The sequence below is a fragment of the Pleurodeles waltl genome, chromosome 10 (genome assembly GCF_031143425.1).
Source record: "Pleurodeles waltl isolate 20211129_DDA chromosome 10, aPleWal1.hap1.20221129, whole genome shotgun sequence".
NCBI lineage: Eukaryota > Metazoa > Chordata > Amphibia > Caudata > Salamandridae > Pleurodeles > Pleurodeles waltl.
The window spans coordinates 68,383,206-68,400,243 of record NC_090449.1 but is presented as its reverse complement, the minus strand read 5'-3'; the positions used below and the strand labels follow the sequence as shown (position 1 = coordinate 68,400,243).

Genomic DNA, 17,038 nt, shown 5'->3' with positions numbered 1-17,038 from the left:
CCAGAGGAAGGTGTGGATGCTCAAAATGGATTCTCAAGAGTGGGATGAGTGCAGCGTGATTTGTGATCACACGTCTTGTTGAAAGGAAAGGATATTTGAGGTGAGAAATGCGGTCAAGATGGGGTAGGCATGATTTTGTGTGAATTTGAAGTCAAGCTTCAGTGAACCAGTCAGTGTTATTGCACTAGGGTGGAAATGTTGTGTCGGCTAAGAGAGGAAAGTGTCGGGCTTTTCAAAGAGCATCTACGTGCTGAGGTTCAGCTAAATGAGAAGAGGTGGTTGATGTTTTTTTTTATGCTGGGTGAACTTCAGAAGGGTTGAAACGTGTAGGTCGTTCACAGGTTGTGTTGAAGGACAGTGCTGTGTTTGAACCTTGTGATGGATGAGTGTGGAAAGCAGGCGAAAAAGAATGTGTAAGAGTGTAACAGGTGGACTGATCGATGGGTATAGAGTGTGGAAGTAACTTGCCATGTGCCACAAATACATCATGTAAGGAGGTCAAGATTTAGAGGACTTTATTGGTCTGTTGTGTGATAGTGTGTGTTTCTGCGTGTCTATCTTTGTGTAGCTCGGACAGGCTGGAATGGTCTGTAGGTGGAATCCTAAAAGGTGAGGAACAGGATGTTCCCCGAAGGAGTGGTTGGAAAGGCTTGAGGAGGGGACTGAAGGACGTTTGGCATGTAGTTGTAATCCTATTGCTTACAAACATACTTCAATATAACTTCTTTCATCATCCACTCGTTCTCATCTGACTACAGGTCGTCAGCCGCTCATGTAATTCTGAACTATATAAACAAGTCTATTTTTCTCTCCTACAGGAAATTTCCGCGGAGTCTGCAAGAAAATTGATCATTTCCCAGAAGATGCGGATTATGAACAGGATACTGCGGAATACTTACTACGTAAGAACCTATCCTATCTTTTGTGTGTGCACATGCGACAGGAATGCATTCAGGGATGCACAGGCCCTGGAGATCTTTCTTTGGAGCCAAAAGTCTTCAAGGTTCACGCCTTCGACACAGTCGCGGATCGTGGGTGTTAAAGGGGGCGGGGTGGGGTGGGGGGGCAGCGGAGGGGTTGGGGGGTAGAAAATATTAATAAAATAAACATTAAAAAAAATACACTTACCCGAACACCACTCCGCGTCGCGCCCCGCTCCTCTGCTGGTTGCAGGCACTGGCACCCAGCCTGCCTTGTGGCCAATCCTGACACTGCTCAGAGCCTGTGCATGCTCTCTCCAGCCAAGCACCTGTGTTGCTGGGCTGGAGAGAGCCCTGTGCTCATGTGTGTTTGGCTGGCCCAAGATGGTTGGCCAAACACACATGCGCTCTGAGGGGGAGTGCTGAACACTCCCCCTCACACTCGCCACTCCCCGAGGCCCCGCCCCTTGACAAGGAAACGATAATAAACACTGTTTACTATTGTTTCCTTTTAAAGGTTTTGCAGCTACCGTTGCTGACAGAGTGGGGGACGCTCCTTCGCCCTCATGGAGGAGCAGCCCCTGCTTAGACAGCATGTCAAACTAACATACACAAATATTGTAGAATCCAGAATAAGAAAAGCAGGTCTAGCCCTCAGGTTAGGTTAAGCACTTATTACAAACCCAAGCAGGGATGTTCTTAAGGGCACCTCAGCTGACTTGTGTGTTAGTGTTATCCCCAGCATCTCTGATGTGTGCGGTAAACATGGTCATAACAAGCACAGGTTTGTGACATCTGCAAAGGCTTCAGAGCTCCCCACTGGCTTTAGCAAAATTTCTACTACATGGGGGAGAAGGTAGTATTTTCTCATCTTGCTTTCAACAGACTAAAAAGTTGTTTTCACAAGAAGGTACTTTGTGTGGGTGGGACCTCTATATGGATACCCAAGGCAGACCTCTTAGGTGTGTGCAGAGACAACAGACAGAAAATAGCACAGCGATGTTGGAGGCGAGCTTTTCTGATTAATTCCTTATGTACATCGAACTGTGTGCTTGTGCTGCTTCTCAGAAGTGATTTGTGTCTTCCTAGTCACCGGAGTCTATTTTAACACTCCTACGGGCAGGTTTGCGCACAGAGATGTTACCGCATTGCACATATTTTACTCCTGCCACCCAGGATTTACTGTTTAGTGATTGGTAAAGCTATACTGGCGCCTGCATGCATCTGTGGAGGTGAAGCTTTGTGTAGACTACTTGCTGCTGAGGCCGGATGACCACTGACACCTTTATCAAGTGACCATTTAAATACTTTCACTCAAGCATGTCCATAAGTGACTGGCTGTTAGGTGGACATGAAGAACCCAGATAGAGTCCATGATACAAGGGTGGTTGGTGAACATGTAGATACCCTGACAGAATCCATAATGGGGGGGTGGTAGGTGGACATGTAGATACTCTGCTAGAGTCCATGATGGAAGGGTGGTAGGTGGGTATGTAGGTACTCTGATAGAGACTATGATGGAAGGGTGGTAGATGAACATGTAGATCTCTGGTAGAGTCCAAGATGGAAGGGTGGTAGGTGTACATGCAGATCTCCAGGTGGAGTCCATGATGGATGACTTGCAGCTTGACATACAGGTAATTTGGCAACGCCCTTGCTGGAAGGCTGATAGGCGGACAAGAAGAACCCGGGTAGAGTCCATGATGGAAGAGTGATAGATGGACATGTAGATACTTAGGTGAGTCCATGATGAAAGGATGGTAAGTGGACATGTAGATACCCTGGTAGAATCCATAATGGATGGGTAGTAGGTGGATATCTGGATACTCTGGTAGAGTCAATGATGGAAGGGTGGTAGGTGGTCATGTAGATAATCTGGTAGATTCCATGATGGAAGGGTGGTAGGTGGACATGTAGATAATCTGGTAGAGTCCTTGATACAAAGGTGGTAGGTGGACATGCAGGTACCCAGGAAAAGTCCATGATGGAAGACCGGTAGTTGATATGCAAATGTCTTGGCAGTGCTCCTGCTTGCAGGCTGGTAGCTGAAAAAGGGGATCCTCCAGAAGAGCCCATGATGGAAGGGCGGTAGCTTGGTATGTAGAGCACTCAATAGAGATATCAATGAAAGGCTGGTAACTGGACATGTAGATTCTCTGGAGAGCCCATGACGGAAGGCTGGTAGCTGCACAAGCAGAGCTCAAAGTTGCATCCACGGTGAAAGGCTGCCAGCTGAACATTCAGATTCTTTGTTGTGCGCATGATTGTGCCAATGATGGAAGGGTAGTAGCTGCCCATACTCAGCACCTGTAAGTGACTGTGATGAAAGGCAGCTGGCTGCCCAGGAAGATCCTCCAGCAATGCCCCTGATGGATAGCTTGCAACTTGATGTGCACAGCACCTGGCAGAGCCCATGATGGAAGAGCTGCTTGTTGAGGAAGCTCTTGAAATATTTAGCGATCCTAGCATCAGCATCAATGATGCCTCAAAGAACATGTTCAAGGTGGTGGCACTGGCTGAAAGTGCCACCATTCCTTGAGCGTGTATCAGGGACATTTATGGTTCCTCCAGGGTACCAGGGGATCCAAGAAAGCACAGTTCATGCCAGCCCGGGAGAAGGGAGAGGCTGTGAAAGCTGGTGTTCATCTCAGAAGTACAACATCACCAGGAGTCAGATGGTACTTGGGGTGAGCAGGAGATCTGTGCTGCCAATCCTCCTGTCCAAACTTATTCACCTGCCTGAGAATGATGATGGCAGTGTTATTAACTCTTTTCTACATAACATGGAGCCTCACTTCCCATTGAAGAATAGAAAGAACCGGTGAAGGAAGTCCTCATGATGAATCATCAACAAAGAGAGCAGGCACACTTGCTTACATATTTTTTTCACCCAAGAAAAGCATGAAAAGGCTGGCTGCAGGCATGGATGGCATCAGATCAATCACCAAAGGTGGCAGGAGCAGGGTGAGGTGCAGGAGCTCAGGCATATGGGAATCCAATAACACATCTTCCGCGGTGGAAAGACTCTCGAGCCAAAATGAATGGTGGTGTACATCAACAAAAATCTTAATCTAAGTGATCCATCCCGCACCAAAATAATTACTAAATCTGCCTCAGGTTTATGGAGGTTTTTGAGATGGACCTTCTACGACCAACATTGCCTCAGCGGCACATCAAAAGGCGAATGAAAAATTCACATATGGATGAATGAGTCAAATATCACTCATGAATATATCCATTGGAGAGCCATTATGCAAGCCAGAGACCAGACAGCTCTTGTGAGCGGCAGTTTCTGTGCCAGGCGTGTGTCATCAGGAGAGAGAAAGTGAAGACAATGATGGGCAGATAGGAAATGTGGCACTAGTGTCCATCACATCACAATCAGTGGCAGATAGTTGTCATGCACCTGACTCATGCTTGAAGGTGTTGACAGCAGAGGTGTTGCAGGTGGGTCTAGGAGGCAGAGACACACGCTGGCAGTAAAAGAGACCTTTAAGAACACATCACAGTGCAGTGTATTTACATATACATTTGTTTTTTTTAAAAGAGCTGTGTGTTCCCTTTGGTCACTTCTGAGTTCTGGGAGTGTGATATGGATGCAAAGGTGGCCATCATGTTAGTGGAAGACTTACTCTTTAATGTTTTGGAGGACAGAGGTTCCTACATGGACAGTGGGTGCTTTACTGCACTGGAAGGACTCGGCCAATCAAATTATTCAGAGCAGAACAGGGTCAGAGGCAGCCTCACCTGCACGTGGATGGTCAGATTGTGCATAGGTCAACAGACAATAGGCATATGGAAAAGAGGCATAGAATAGACATGTTCATGGTTCACACACTGTGCTACCAGCAGGACACCCACTGAACAGTAAACTTGTCATCACAAGCAAAACATTTTTATACAGAGCTTTAAAAGGGCACCCCACAAGCAGCTGTGTAACTCGAATTGATGCCCACCCCCTGCAGAATATCATGAAGGTCCTCTGAGTCTCCCATATCTCACAGATATTAATTGGCTTTGAACTCAAGGGAGCCCCCTGAAGGATTGGGGGCCCTCTGAAGTGCTAGCAGCTCCCCCGCACCGCTGAGGCTGCAGGGATCTCCGTTACGCCTCTGCCCGCAAGCCACTGTTCCAATGGTAATTCTTATCTGGATGTAACCTAGCTCTTTACAGGCACAGTCACCAAAACCAATATTTTTATCCACCTTGCTTGCATACATCATGATCACACACAAATCCACCCACACTGCACAATCACCATACACGTCCACCTTATATGTGTGCCATAAATCTCCACTGCCTACTCCTACAATGTACACCACACACCCTACAGATGTATGTGATACTTTTAAATGAAAATGAGAGGGTGACTCTTATAAGCCGCTTTACTATGTTATTTTGCACGCATTATTTTCAAGGAGGGGTATATGTTATTCCACCATGTGCTCTCACACATTTCCCATTATGTGTACTAACACATTTTTGTTGCAGTGACTGTGATAAGCTATTTCACTATAAGTACTTACATACTGCTCTTTCAGGGGATGTGATAAGTAATTTCACTATGTATATGTGCACATATCATTTGGATGTGCTAGGATAAGTCATTTCACTACATTTATTTCAGTACTATCTTCATAGGGGGCTACAATAAGTAATTTCACTGAGTGTATTTCCACACTTCCTTTGCTAGGCCTTTGATGCATAATTTCACTAAGTGTATTTAAAAATTTGTTTTACAGTGGCTATCGTAGGTCATTTTACTATGTTTATTGCACACTTCACTTACATGGGGTGTGGAAATCCATTTGACTAAAAGCCTTTCCACACTTCTCTCATTGAGGCTACAGTAAGTCGTTTTACTGTGTGTATTTCCACATTTCTTTTGCTGGGGCTTTAATAACCCATCTCACTGTGAATTTTCCTACATTTCATTTGCAGGAGCTGTGAGGTCCTCCAGCATTTTCCCGATCCTGAGTGTGGGGCTTCTCTTCTTCGGTGGTCTTTGCGTTGCTGCCAGTGAGTTCTACAAGAGTCGACACAATGTCATCCTAAGCGCTGGGATTTTCTTTGTGTCAGCAGGTGAGCTTACACTGCCTACCTCATGGCGCTTTTCTTGGTGTCCGGGAGTGGCAAGCAGCAGTGCTCAATGGCATTCATCTAGTGAGTGCAACAGGAAAACAAAGCCCACACCAGAGGCACCAGTAGATTACTCAACCCATTGACTGCACGCAAACAGTGTGTACCACAAGTTGTGATGGCCAAGTGGGTACCACAGTAGCAAATGTACTGAAGGGAGACAAAGACGTAAGAGTGCTGGGTAGTAGCTAGACTGAAAATGAGCTTGAGAACAGAATTTAACTGCCTGACATATGTATGCAAATATGTAATAGTATTTATATAGCTCAAACAGCTGGGTGACAATGAAGTGATAAATAGTCCACATTTATGTAATTACGAAGAGTTTGTGGGATTTGGATGAGAATTAGAGAAACCTGAAAAGAGCTGGCTTGTGAATGCTTGTATCAAATTGAATCTGTTGATGTGTCCAGTGAGGTGAGTGACTGCAGTCTTAAGTCACAATATCGTGGTCGAATACTGGCCTGCAAAAATAACGTTAACTACCAATAAATCATCGTGGTAAGCAATAAATTTACTAGTATTAACTTGATTGGGACAATATTTTGGGAATTGTATTACGGTCCTGATATATCTTCAAGTGGACATTTTGCTACCGATGTTGTGGTACATCACCAGATTGAGCAGTGGATCTAGAGTTGATTTCTTGGATCTGATGCAGATTGATCACAAGTTATGGGAAGAGGGGTCTTAGAGTAACCATGGGACTCGTGTCCGATGACTGGCATGCCATTGATCTAGCACATCCCATAAGGCAGCAAATTGGTTGAAATATTGCACACAGAGAATATTTGAAGCTGAATGTAAGGGATGGTGAGCACATGCATAATTGCTTGGCCAGCTACGGTGTGGTCATTAGGATATGTGCAGGATGTCTAGTCTGTTGCATGTGTAGCTAATAAGATCACTTTGTGTTTAAGGCCAATTATTGTGTCAAAAATATTGTTTATAAAAATATAAAGTTTACAAACTTTGTATCCAGACTACTAAAATATCGGGTCAAAACTATTGTGGAGCTAAAATAGCAACCATAAAAGTGTATTATTTTGATTAAAAGATAACAATCAAAACTAAACACTGCTAGGAAAGGCGTTCGGCCATCAAAAGTGTAAAACCTTCAAATTTACTTTTCTAACTCAACTTTAAGCAAATGTAGGGAATGTGTTGGACTCTGGAGGGGTTAGAGTTACTGTTCTCACACCAATTAAGCAACAGCAGGAAAAGTGTCGGACTTTGGAATGGTTAGTTTTACCATTCTCACTCCAATCTACACAACAGAAGGGACACTGTTGGAATCTTTTGGGATTTAATTTACTATTCCCACTCCAATCTAATCAACATTAGGTAAAGTGTTGTAATTGGGAGGGGATAAGTTTACTATTCCCACTGTATCATAAGCAAAGCAGTGAAAGTGTTGGAGGGTTAGATATACTATTCACATAAGAATATTAAAACATATTTAAAATAAAAATAAAACACTATAATTAAATGAAAGAGAACAAAATACAGAGAAATAAAACTGAATAATACAACAATAATTTACCAAATACAAAAGAAAAGGAATAGTTTAAATATACAAACCCTCCGACCACCCAAAAAAACACCAAAAATGAAAACAAATATATAAATGAATCATTAGTAGCATTAAAAGTGGAATAGAACAACATTAAACCAAGTAATAAATATATAATCCATTTTTAAACAATTATTATTAAATAAAATTATAAACAAATTATCAATAAATTAAAATGCAACCAATAATTGAAATAACAGATAACCAAATAAATAATTCACTTTATTATCCACAAATTAAATATTTAAGAAACATAAATTAATTGATTGATTTACAAAAGTAATCATTTTAGTTTAAATAACTTCTCACCCTAGAACCCTACAAATTCCACTGTAAATTAAAATTATAAATTAGTAATTTAACTATAAAAATGAAATTACACATTGTAAATCACAAAATACAGATAGATGATAAAAATGATAATCAATTAAATAACTCACATGATTAAGTATGATTGCATTTTCAATTAACTCAAAAAGTTCATTTAAAATAAAAAAACAACTATTGTAACAACTTTTTAGTTACACATTAAAACTTACAAACCATACTAAAACAATTAATATAATAATATTACCTAAAATAATATAGTAACTAATATATTAAATTAATTTTAAAAATCATTTAAAACAGCTATGTTAAAGTGAGCAATATTATATACAACATTGTTAAAAGAAATATATTATATGCATAAAAATTATATTCTTACCTTGTATGGTCTGTCCCTTGATGTATTGGACAGAATACTTTTGACACAATATTGTTGCACCATGATATTTTTAAACAATATTTTGGTCATTCAACATGGGTACAGACTGGAGTAAATAACCAAATACATTAGGAATTGGTAACAACATCTGCAACTGTAACCACTGTCTACAGCTCCGAGGGATCAGATCCAGGTTCAAAGATAGAGAGTGTGAGAATATCATCCCTGCAGGAAAGTATATGAGTGTTTGTGTCTGGCTCCAAAAGTGTGATGTTCCGGCAGGTCCTCCAAGCAGTGCACTCAGATGGAGAAAGGAACATTGTTAACTTATTGAACGATGCAGTTTGTATGAGTGGAACCAGGTATGATTGGCAGTGCATGCAGAATACTGATTGGCTGAATGTCTAGGGGGTCACGATGTGACTTTGGAATATGAATGTTCTAAAAACATGATGTCAGCTAAAAAAATAAAGATGAGTAATCAAAAATAGAAGAGTCCTCTTAGGGTGTGCCTTCTACTTTCTTCAGCCCTACCTTTTTGTGAGCAGATCTGAGAATCCTGATTCACTCTGGGGGTTCAGACAAAGCTCTTTTAGAGAGATCTGACTAAAGCCTTCTAGGTGACAGTAGTAGGTGGACTCAGGCTGCAATGTGTAGTTTACAATTGATGGTCGGGGTCTCCTGATCCTCTCTGTGTCTCTCAGTAAGAGAGAGGAAGAGTAACACTATGGAGACTATATCCAGCCAACTTATTTGAGCAGGAGGTGGTCTCGTTGATACATAGTCGGACACAATAGTACAGTCAATAGTCCACATGGGTGAGTCAGGGAGGAGATGAGGCCTGTTCCATGTTCAAGAGTGCACAATACCCCCATATGCTGCCCCCAGCTAGGAACAGATCAAATGTGGTGATTACAATGGGGACTTCAGAGCATTAATGGCAACCAATCACAGCACCCCTCATTGTTAATTTACTGTATCAAGTGCTTGTGGGGGCAGAGGGTCACTAGGACTAAGCATGCATTCCCACTGCATGTATGTTGTTGTGGCCCGGCTATCCATATAGCCACAATGGAACATAGTCTACAATGTGAGAATTTCCATTGAAATCCTCATATGTACTCCCAAGAACCAGGTGGAGGCACTGACATGTATACAAGTAGGTTGTTGAAGTGTTTATGGTACTGTGCTTTATCTCAAACAGGCACCAAACCTGTTTGCACATCAGTCTCAGACAGGTTGGTCCACTCTTTCTTTTGAGACACATATGTCAACACCAGTACAGACACAGAAGAATGAATGAGAGATATGATGAAAAAATGACCCGAACTTCTTCACAGGATATGAACACAATATTGAAATAGTAACTGTTCTTTTTCCATAAAAAATTACCTCTTGTGATAAAGGAAGGTGCCTCTTATAGTGAAAGCTCTCTTCTTTTGTACAATAAATGCCTCCCCAGTACTTGCTTTGAGACGTTCTTCCCTCTTTACTGTGAATAGCACATTGCAATAGAATATTTTTAAAGCTCACGTCTCCATGGTGCAATGGACGTCACCTAGAGTTCAAGAATGGAACACTAGCCTCCCTCAGAAGGTTGATTCTGTATTGGAGTAGTGTAAACACATTTGATATCTACCAGAAGACCATTGGTATATACATAACCTCAAAATATACCAACGGTTCATAGAAGATTCTTGCGTAGCCCACTGTGACTAGAACAAGCTTGTCATGACATATGTTATCCCATTCACCTGTCACAGGTTCAACTTGGCTAAATAATTTGTGTGTGTATCAGAGCTGGCAAAAGGGAATTGACCTGTTCTTGTCCTCTTCTAACTTTCAGGGTTAAGCAACATCATCGGCATCATTGTGTACATCTCAGCCAACGCCGGCGATCCAAGTCAAAGCGACTCCAAAAAGAGCAACTACTCCTACGGCTGGTCGTTCTACTTTGGAGCCCTCTCGTTCATCATTGCAGAGATGGTGGGGGTCATCGCAGTCCATATGTTCATCGAGAAGCACCGGCAGCTAAGGGCCAAATCCAGCTCTGACCTCTTCAAAAAGTCAGCTTTCACGCGCATCCCCAGTTACCGGTACCGTTTCCGCCGGCGCTCCAGCTCCCGATCCACAGAGCCCCGCTCCAGGGATGCATCTCCTGTCAGCAAAGGCTTTAGCGCCATCCCTTCCACCGACATCTCTTTGTACACCCTGTCCAGAGATCCTTCTAAGGTGACCATGGGCATGCTGCTCAACTCTGAAAGGGACTACAACTTCCTCCAGGTGCACAATTCTCTGCCCAAAGACCTCAAGGAGTCGCTGCAGAACAACCCAGTAAATAGACGCACAACCCCGGTTTGAAGCCGGTCTATCTTCTTTCAAACACCCCTTTCCCAGTGCAGTTTGGTACAATCCGCTGCCTGCATCAATGTTAATGTGATATAGTAAGGCCCAGCGTAGGGCAGATCCAGAGAGGGGCTATTTGGCACCCTATCCAGTGTCTTCCTCTCCCACCCAAACAAATGTAAATGTTTTTTTTTAAATCCATCATGACTCTTCCATTAGCAAATAGATAAAGAAACAGGACAGGAAAAGGCTGCATTTTGTCAGAAGTTGAAACAGGACACTCCATGGACGTAATCCTCAACCCAAGGCATGATTCAGGGCACAGGTTGTGAATGAGGCTGGGCTGAATGAATGGACAATTTGAAGCCTGAAAATCAGGCTCCTAGGATAAAAAAAGCTCACCTTGCATCATCTCAACCCGGCCATGGCTTAGCTCTTGCAGGAACTTGGACAGACGGTTGAAGAAGTGATAGTCCCTGGAAACAGGAACGCAAGATGCCATTGTCAGCGTACCCTTTAAAGAACCTCTTTCATGACACTCCACCGGTCCCTCCCTGGACAAGGCCAGCTGGTCATAAGTAACCGTGATGACAATCATCACGCTACCTACCACCAATTTCTAATCTCCAGTCAAAATTCACCAACAAGCTTCTTCTCGCCCACAAAATAAACAATAAAAACAACAAAAAAACAAGCAACCAGTCACTGTGAGAGGCGAGAGAGGCTTGGAGAACATAATGGACGCTGATACGCCAACGTGGACGCTGTGCTGAGGGAATCAGTCAGGCAAGCTCTGCCCTGACCTTGTTCTGGAGGTGCAAACCCTGGTTATTCCAGAGGATCCAAACTGGAAGCAGTGTGCCAGTTATCCTGGATGAGGAGGGGGACCATCAACGCACACGCCTGGTTATGGGCTGGACACAAGATTATGTGACTGTCTGTACAAAGAACTGTCATTTTGCATGTGTAGTGTAAGAAAGCCGGTGGTGGCTGGTATAATGTCTGTGGTGTGAGAAATGATATGTAGATGGTCTTCCCATGCATGGAGCCCTGCCCAAGAGGCAAAGCACCAAACGGCAACCCTACTGTTACATAAAGAATGGGGCACAATCTTGTGTTTCTATCCACACTGATGTGTCACTAGCAAATGTGGTGCCTACATGTGGTGGGCTTCATGCGCCATGGAGGCTAGTGGTGAACCGCTGAGGTGAACCTGCACTAAAAGCCTATTTATTGATGCTGGTGCACCTTGGCTGACCCGTGAAGCTGCTCCCACAGTCCTCTATGGTCTTCAAAGCAAAACTGTCTCAGTCCACCTGAACCCTAAAAAAATAGGTTCTGTGTGTTTGATCTTCCTTTTGGGGTTAGGAGGGCAACAATGTCCGTGAACAAATAGGAAGAGGGCCTCGGGCTCAATTGTTTACACAATTTAGCTTCCACTGCCAGGGGTTTTCCACTTTGGGAAGGTGTGGGGTGAGGGGGTGTGAATCAAAATATATTTTAAAAGGAGACACACACTGTTCACAAAAAAATAAAATATGTTGTTCCTTACTATTGATGTTTAACTTCTGTCAGCATTCACTACTCTTTTCATCTACCTTATTGGTTACTTTGTTGAAATTAATGTGCCTATTGAGTTATTCATTTTGTGACCTGCCATTGATGTGTGGCACTCCTCAGAAGAGGGCTGACAATGCCTTCTGCAGCCCCGCGGAAGCAGCAGATTGCACTTCCTGTCTCCTTCTGATGTAATTTCCTGTTTCAAAGGCAGAGGTCAATTCATAAGTGGAGCACAGCTTAAGGAAACTATGCTTATAAAAGTAAACCACTAAAATAGATGAGAAAGGTATTTCATATTTAAATCTGACAGAAGGTAAAACTTGGCGAACAAAATACTTTTAAAACAAGTGAAGGTCCCCTTAAGTGTAATTTTGTACATTTTGAAATGTTGTATACCTAGGAATGGAAAACTCTTACAGCAGGAAATGAATAAGATACATCATCGGTTGTGTGCCTAGAAATTGGAACTGCTCCAGAAAAGATTGTCTCACTGTTATTAGCAGGTGTGTGACAGCCTTTCAGCTATATTGTATCCCTGTGACCGGTTGGGTGTTCTTCCTTCAAGTACTTCCATGGGTGACATGAGTGACTTGTGAAGCTCACACCTTCAGTCCAGCTGATATGTGATGGGCATGGAGACCTGATAATGGAGGACACAACAGACAAGGTGATCCTTTTTTTATTTGCATACATAATTGAAGCCAGCAATCAGAAAAGCATCCTGGTGTGGGTGCGAGTGTTCAGGAGAGTAGAAAAAACAACTCCACAGACTTTTGTCTGGTGGATAGATGTTGGGAGTTGGCATGAACATCAATTCACTAAAATCTTAGTGGTGGTGAGAGTGACATCACACACCCTTGGCCTAGAATGAAATCCCTGGGAGGAACTCTTCTCCCTCTGCTTGCCTTCTATGTGCTGATAAAGATGGCTCCAAGAACCCTGTTTCTTTCCTATTTCATGGAGCCTCAGACAAGGGCAAGCAAAAGCAGAGCCTGGCTACCCAAGACAGAAACTTCAAATGGCTGTTGGTAATTGATGTTCATGCCTCGCCGGTCTTCCTCAACTTAATGGTTGTTACGTTAAAGACATGCAGAAGATCCACTTTAGCGAAGCACCTTCAATGGTGTTCGCCCCATTAGTTGACATCTGCTGCCGGGTTTAAGGTGAATGCCTCTCCTATCTTTTAGAAAACAAACAGTGCACTTACAAACCCTATGTCCAGTGCTTAATCTGTAAAATAAATAAATAAATGCAGGAGCCCGGAGTATGTCTTAGGGGCCCAGCCTGGAAAATGCCCAAAGTTGCTAAACATCAAGGCTGCCTACTCTTGACTTTTTTCCACCACCCTACACTTCCTGTCTCTTTATCTCACTCTTCGAGTTTCTTATCACCCTTGCTTTTTAAGTTAAGCCTATTAGATAATGCCTGTGATATCTGTTGTGAGGCATATTGTGGGTTACCAAGAACGTGGAGGGGATTAGAGCCCGCCCTTTGCTTATTATTGGGTGGCTTTTCTTCTCAATCTCATTTGTATTTCATCTTGTCAATCTTGTGGTTGTCCCTCCCATGGCGCACTCATTCTTTCCTGCTGTTTGTCATCTCTCCTCTCACTACTTGCTTTTCAAGCACTACATTTTTTGTGTTAGATGAGAGTGTGTGTTTTCTAGCCATCTCCCTTATGCACTTATTCCCAACTGCACTGTGTTGCTATCTTGTGCACAAGAGCTTCTCCACACCCAGATCTTATTGAGCCCCCCCATATGTTTCTCCCCATTGCTTCCCCATACCCTCAATGTCGCTTCCCCCACCCACTCCTTCTGTGTTTCTTTCTCGTCCCTTCCCTGTGTTGCTTTGACTACCCCCGCCTTCTCCTATTTGCCTGGCCTCTCAGTCACCCCTGTGTTTCTTTGCAGTGGCGGCCGGCAGTGTTAGAGGGGAGGGGGGCAGACGGGAAGCACACTCACACTCATTCTTTCACGATCACACACACGCACATCCATTAACAACACTCATCAACATTCAAACATACACACACGCAGCAAACATTCATTTAAAAAGATCACACACACACACTTACCTTCAGCCTCGGAGGTCCCAGGAGGGTTGGGACCGCTGCTTTCCCTCGCTGTCTGACCTTAGGTCAACCAATGAGGAAAGGCAGCAGTCCCAGCCTCATCACAGAGTGGGATGGGGTCAGTGAGACTGCTGATCCCACCCCACTCTGTGACGAGGTGTCACTGATTGACACTCGCCCTGGGCGCTTCAGGGCTTAAACCTGAAGCTTCCAGGTCGAAGTCAATGGGTGACGCTTTTCTCGTCACCCAGGGGAGGGCCTTGAGGCACCTTTGCTGAGCCAAGGAGGTCACACCCACAGGAGCTGTGACCTCTTCAGCCCAGCAAAGTTCAGCTCAGGCAGCCAGGAGTCTGCGCAAATCGTGCATGTCTGCTCCTGGCTGCGTGACCTGGACATAAGGAGTGTCTGTCAGGCTGACCTTTGTTCAGCCTGACCGGCACTCTTCATGAGGTGCAAAAGGTGGGAGGGGGGTGTAGCCCCTCCGCCATAAAGGACGGGCCGCGCCATTCACTGCCCTACCCCCACATTGCTTCCACATTCAACACCTGCATGCTTTAAAAACATGGTTTGCACGTTTTTTTTTTTTTTACTGATCCAACTTGGAGCAATATCTAAAAAGGAAAAAAAGGCGACCACATCAGTGTGTAGGCGCAGACATTCATTGTGCGTGCACCCACAAACCAACACAGCACTTTTTTAAATGACTTGTTTACATTTTTAAACACAAAATGCTGGAATGCTGTTCAGCGAGCTAAACCATTGGCAAAAGCAATAGATCACAAGAGCAAGACCTGTTGGCTTTGGCAGTGCTTGTCTCCTTTGTTACTGTTTTGATGTATCTTTCTTCCTCCTCTTCCTACTTCCCCCTTCCCTGTCATTCTCTCTCTTGCATATCTCTCATCCTTTGCAGAAGCTTAGCTGGTGAGATTACAGGAAATGGTATTCATCCATGCAAATTAAAAAAATACATTTTTTACCTTTCTGAGCCTATCTGGCGCCCTGTGATTGAAGCACACTATGCTTTGATAAAGCTTTTACAGGTGTTGCTGGGGTACTTAATATTTGTGCTGATTTGAAGCACTAAACACCAATTCTGGCGAGGTCATTTTTTTAATGAGCATTGCTTCGGTACAAGGCCCCTCTTCTGTGGCTGCAAAACTGTCAGTAGGCAATCTGGCCAGAGCTTCCTGTTCAGTGTCAGGGCTCCGGAACTGCAGCAGCAGCTTCTGTATCACAGCAGCACTCGCCAGGGATGAGGAAGGGAAGCTCACTGGTGGGTGGGTGAGCGACGCCTCACAGGGTGTAGCAGCAACCAATGGCAGGTGGCTTGAGAGGCGTGGCCTTGCTCTAGGGCGAAGTCTGATGGAAAATTAACCCCCGAATTCCCAAAACTGAGCGCAGGAGTCATCCTCTTCAAGAGTAGAAATCACCCCCCCCCCCCAATACCTTGCATTTTACAATATGTAAAGGAGGAAAGGGGATGCGTGTGCGACGTCTCTCTAGCCCTCTTCCCACCCACAGTTTACACATGGTTGGGCATCCTTGCACAAAAGTAGTCACTGAAGTAAATGATGGACACAGCGGGGATGACCCCTATGAAATGTGAAATGAAATGAAATGTAGATTTATATAGCACGGCTTATCACCTGTGAGGGTCTTAAAACATTGTCCATTGGCACGGCGAGATTAAGAGATTTGCCCAGAATCACAAGACATTGCACCAAGGCCGAGGCTCAGACCTCCAGCTCCTAATGCTGTCATGCTGATCGCTGAGCTACATCCTCTCACTCTATGATCTGAAACATCATGAGTACTAATATACTCTTTGGCAGGTCAACAGATATCTGAACAACTAGACCACTTAGGTCCTCTGGGGATGCTTGGTTTGATGGGAGGTGGGACATTTGGTTTCCTAACTAGACATGAAGAACCATGGCATATTCATGAGTGTTTGGGTTCCTAACAATCCTCATTAAGCCACATATTGAGGGCATACATCTTGGGTTCCCTAAAATACCATAGACGTCCAAGGCATTTGTACTGAATACTGGTTTCCAATTACCACACAGAAAACCAGGACTTATGCAAATGAGAAGCGAGGCACCATTAGCAGAACAAAGTATGTGAGAGGTCAGGGAGTGAATGGGAAGCCACCAGCTCAAATTAAACTCTGAAAAACTGAGATAGTGATAGTGTGGGCAGCATTGACATCTGGTGCTCTTCCTACTGACTGACTGCCAAGAGCCAATGTCCTAACGCGCTAGAGACAGTGAGAAGCAAAGGAGTCAAGTTGGACATCAACTTCACCCTGAACACCTAAGCCTCTGCGGTCAGCATTATGCAGGGTATAGTCTGCAACAATATTGAGTGCAGGATTTCGACTACCACTATTATCATCAAAGTAACTGCATATATATATACAGTATATATATATATATATATATATATATATATATATATATATATATTTATTTATATATATAGATAGATAGATATACATATACATACCATATATACTTATACATACCATATATACTATCATACTATTATTAACTCCACATCTGTGTACTAAATTTTATTTATAAATATATATATATATATATATATATATGTACATATATATATATATATATATACACAGCCTACTGGTGGTCGCCACAAGGTAGATAGAGCTAGGACCTAGTTTCCATTGGAAAAACGTTTTTTGTTTGACAATAACT

The 17,038-nt window shown here is 43.5% G+C and overlaps 1 protein-coding gene across 1 annotated transcript in view; it reads left to right on the top strand.

The window, feature by feature from the left end:
* CACNG3 (calcium voltage-gated channel auxiliary subunit gamma 3) overlaps positions 1 to 13,557 on the top strand; it is a 209,336-nt gene extending 195,779 nt beyond the window's left edge. The window contains exons 2-4 of the mRNA XM_069209696.1: positions 819 to 902; positions 5,862 to 6,002; positions 10,185 to 13,557. Coding sequence (XP_069065797.1) covers positions 819 to 902; positions 5,862 to 6,002; positions 10,185 to 10,699 — 740 coding nt within the window. The 3' untranslated portion in view covers positions 10,700 to 13,557. The remainder of the gene's footprint in view (positions 1 to 818; positions 903 to 5,861; positions 6,003 to 10,184) is intronic.
* The last annotated feature ends 3,481 nt before the right edge of the window (positions 13,558 to 17,038 follow it).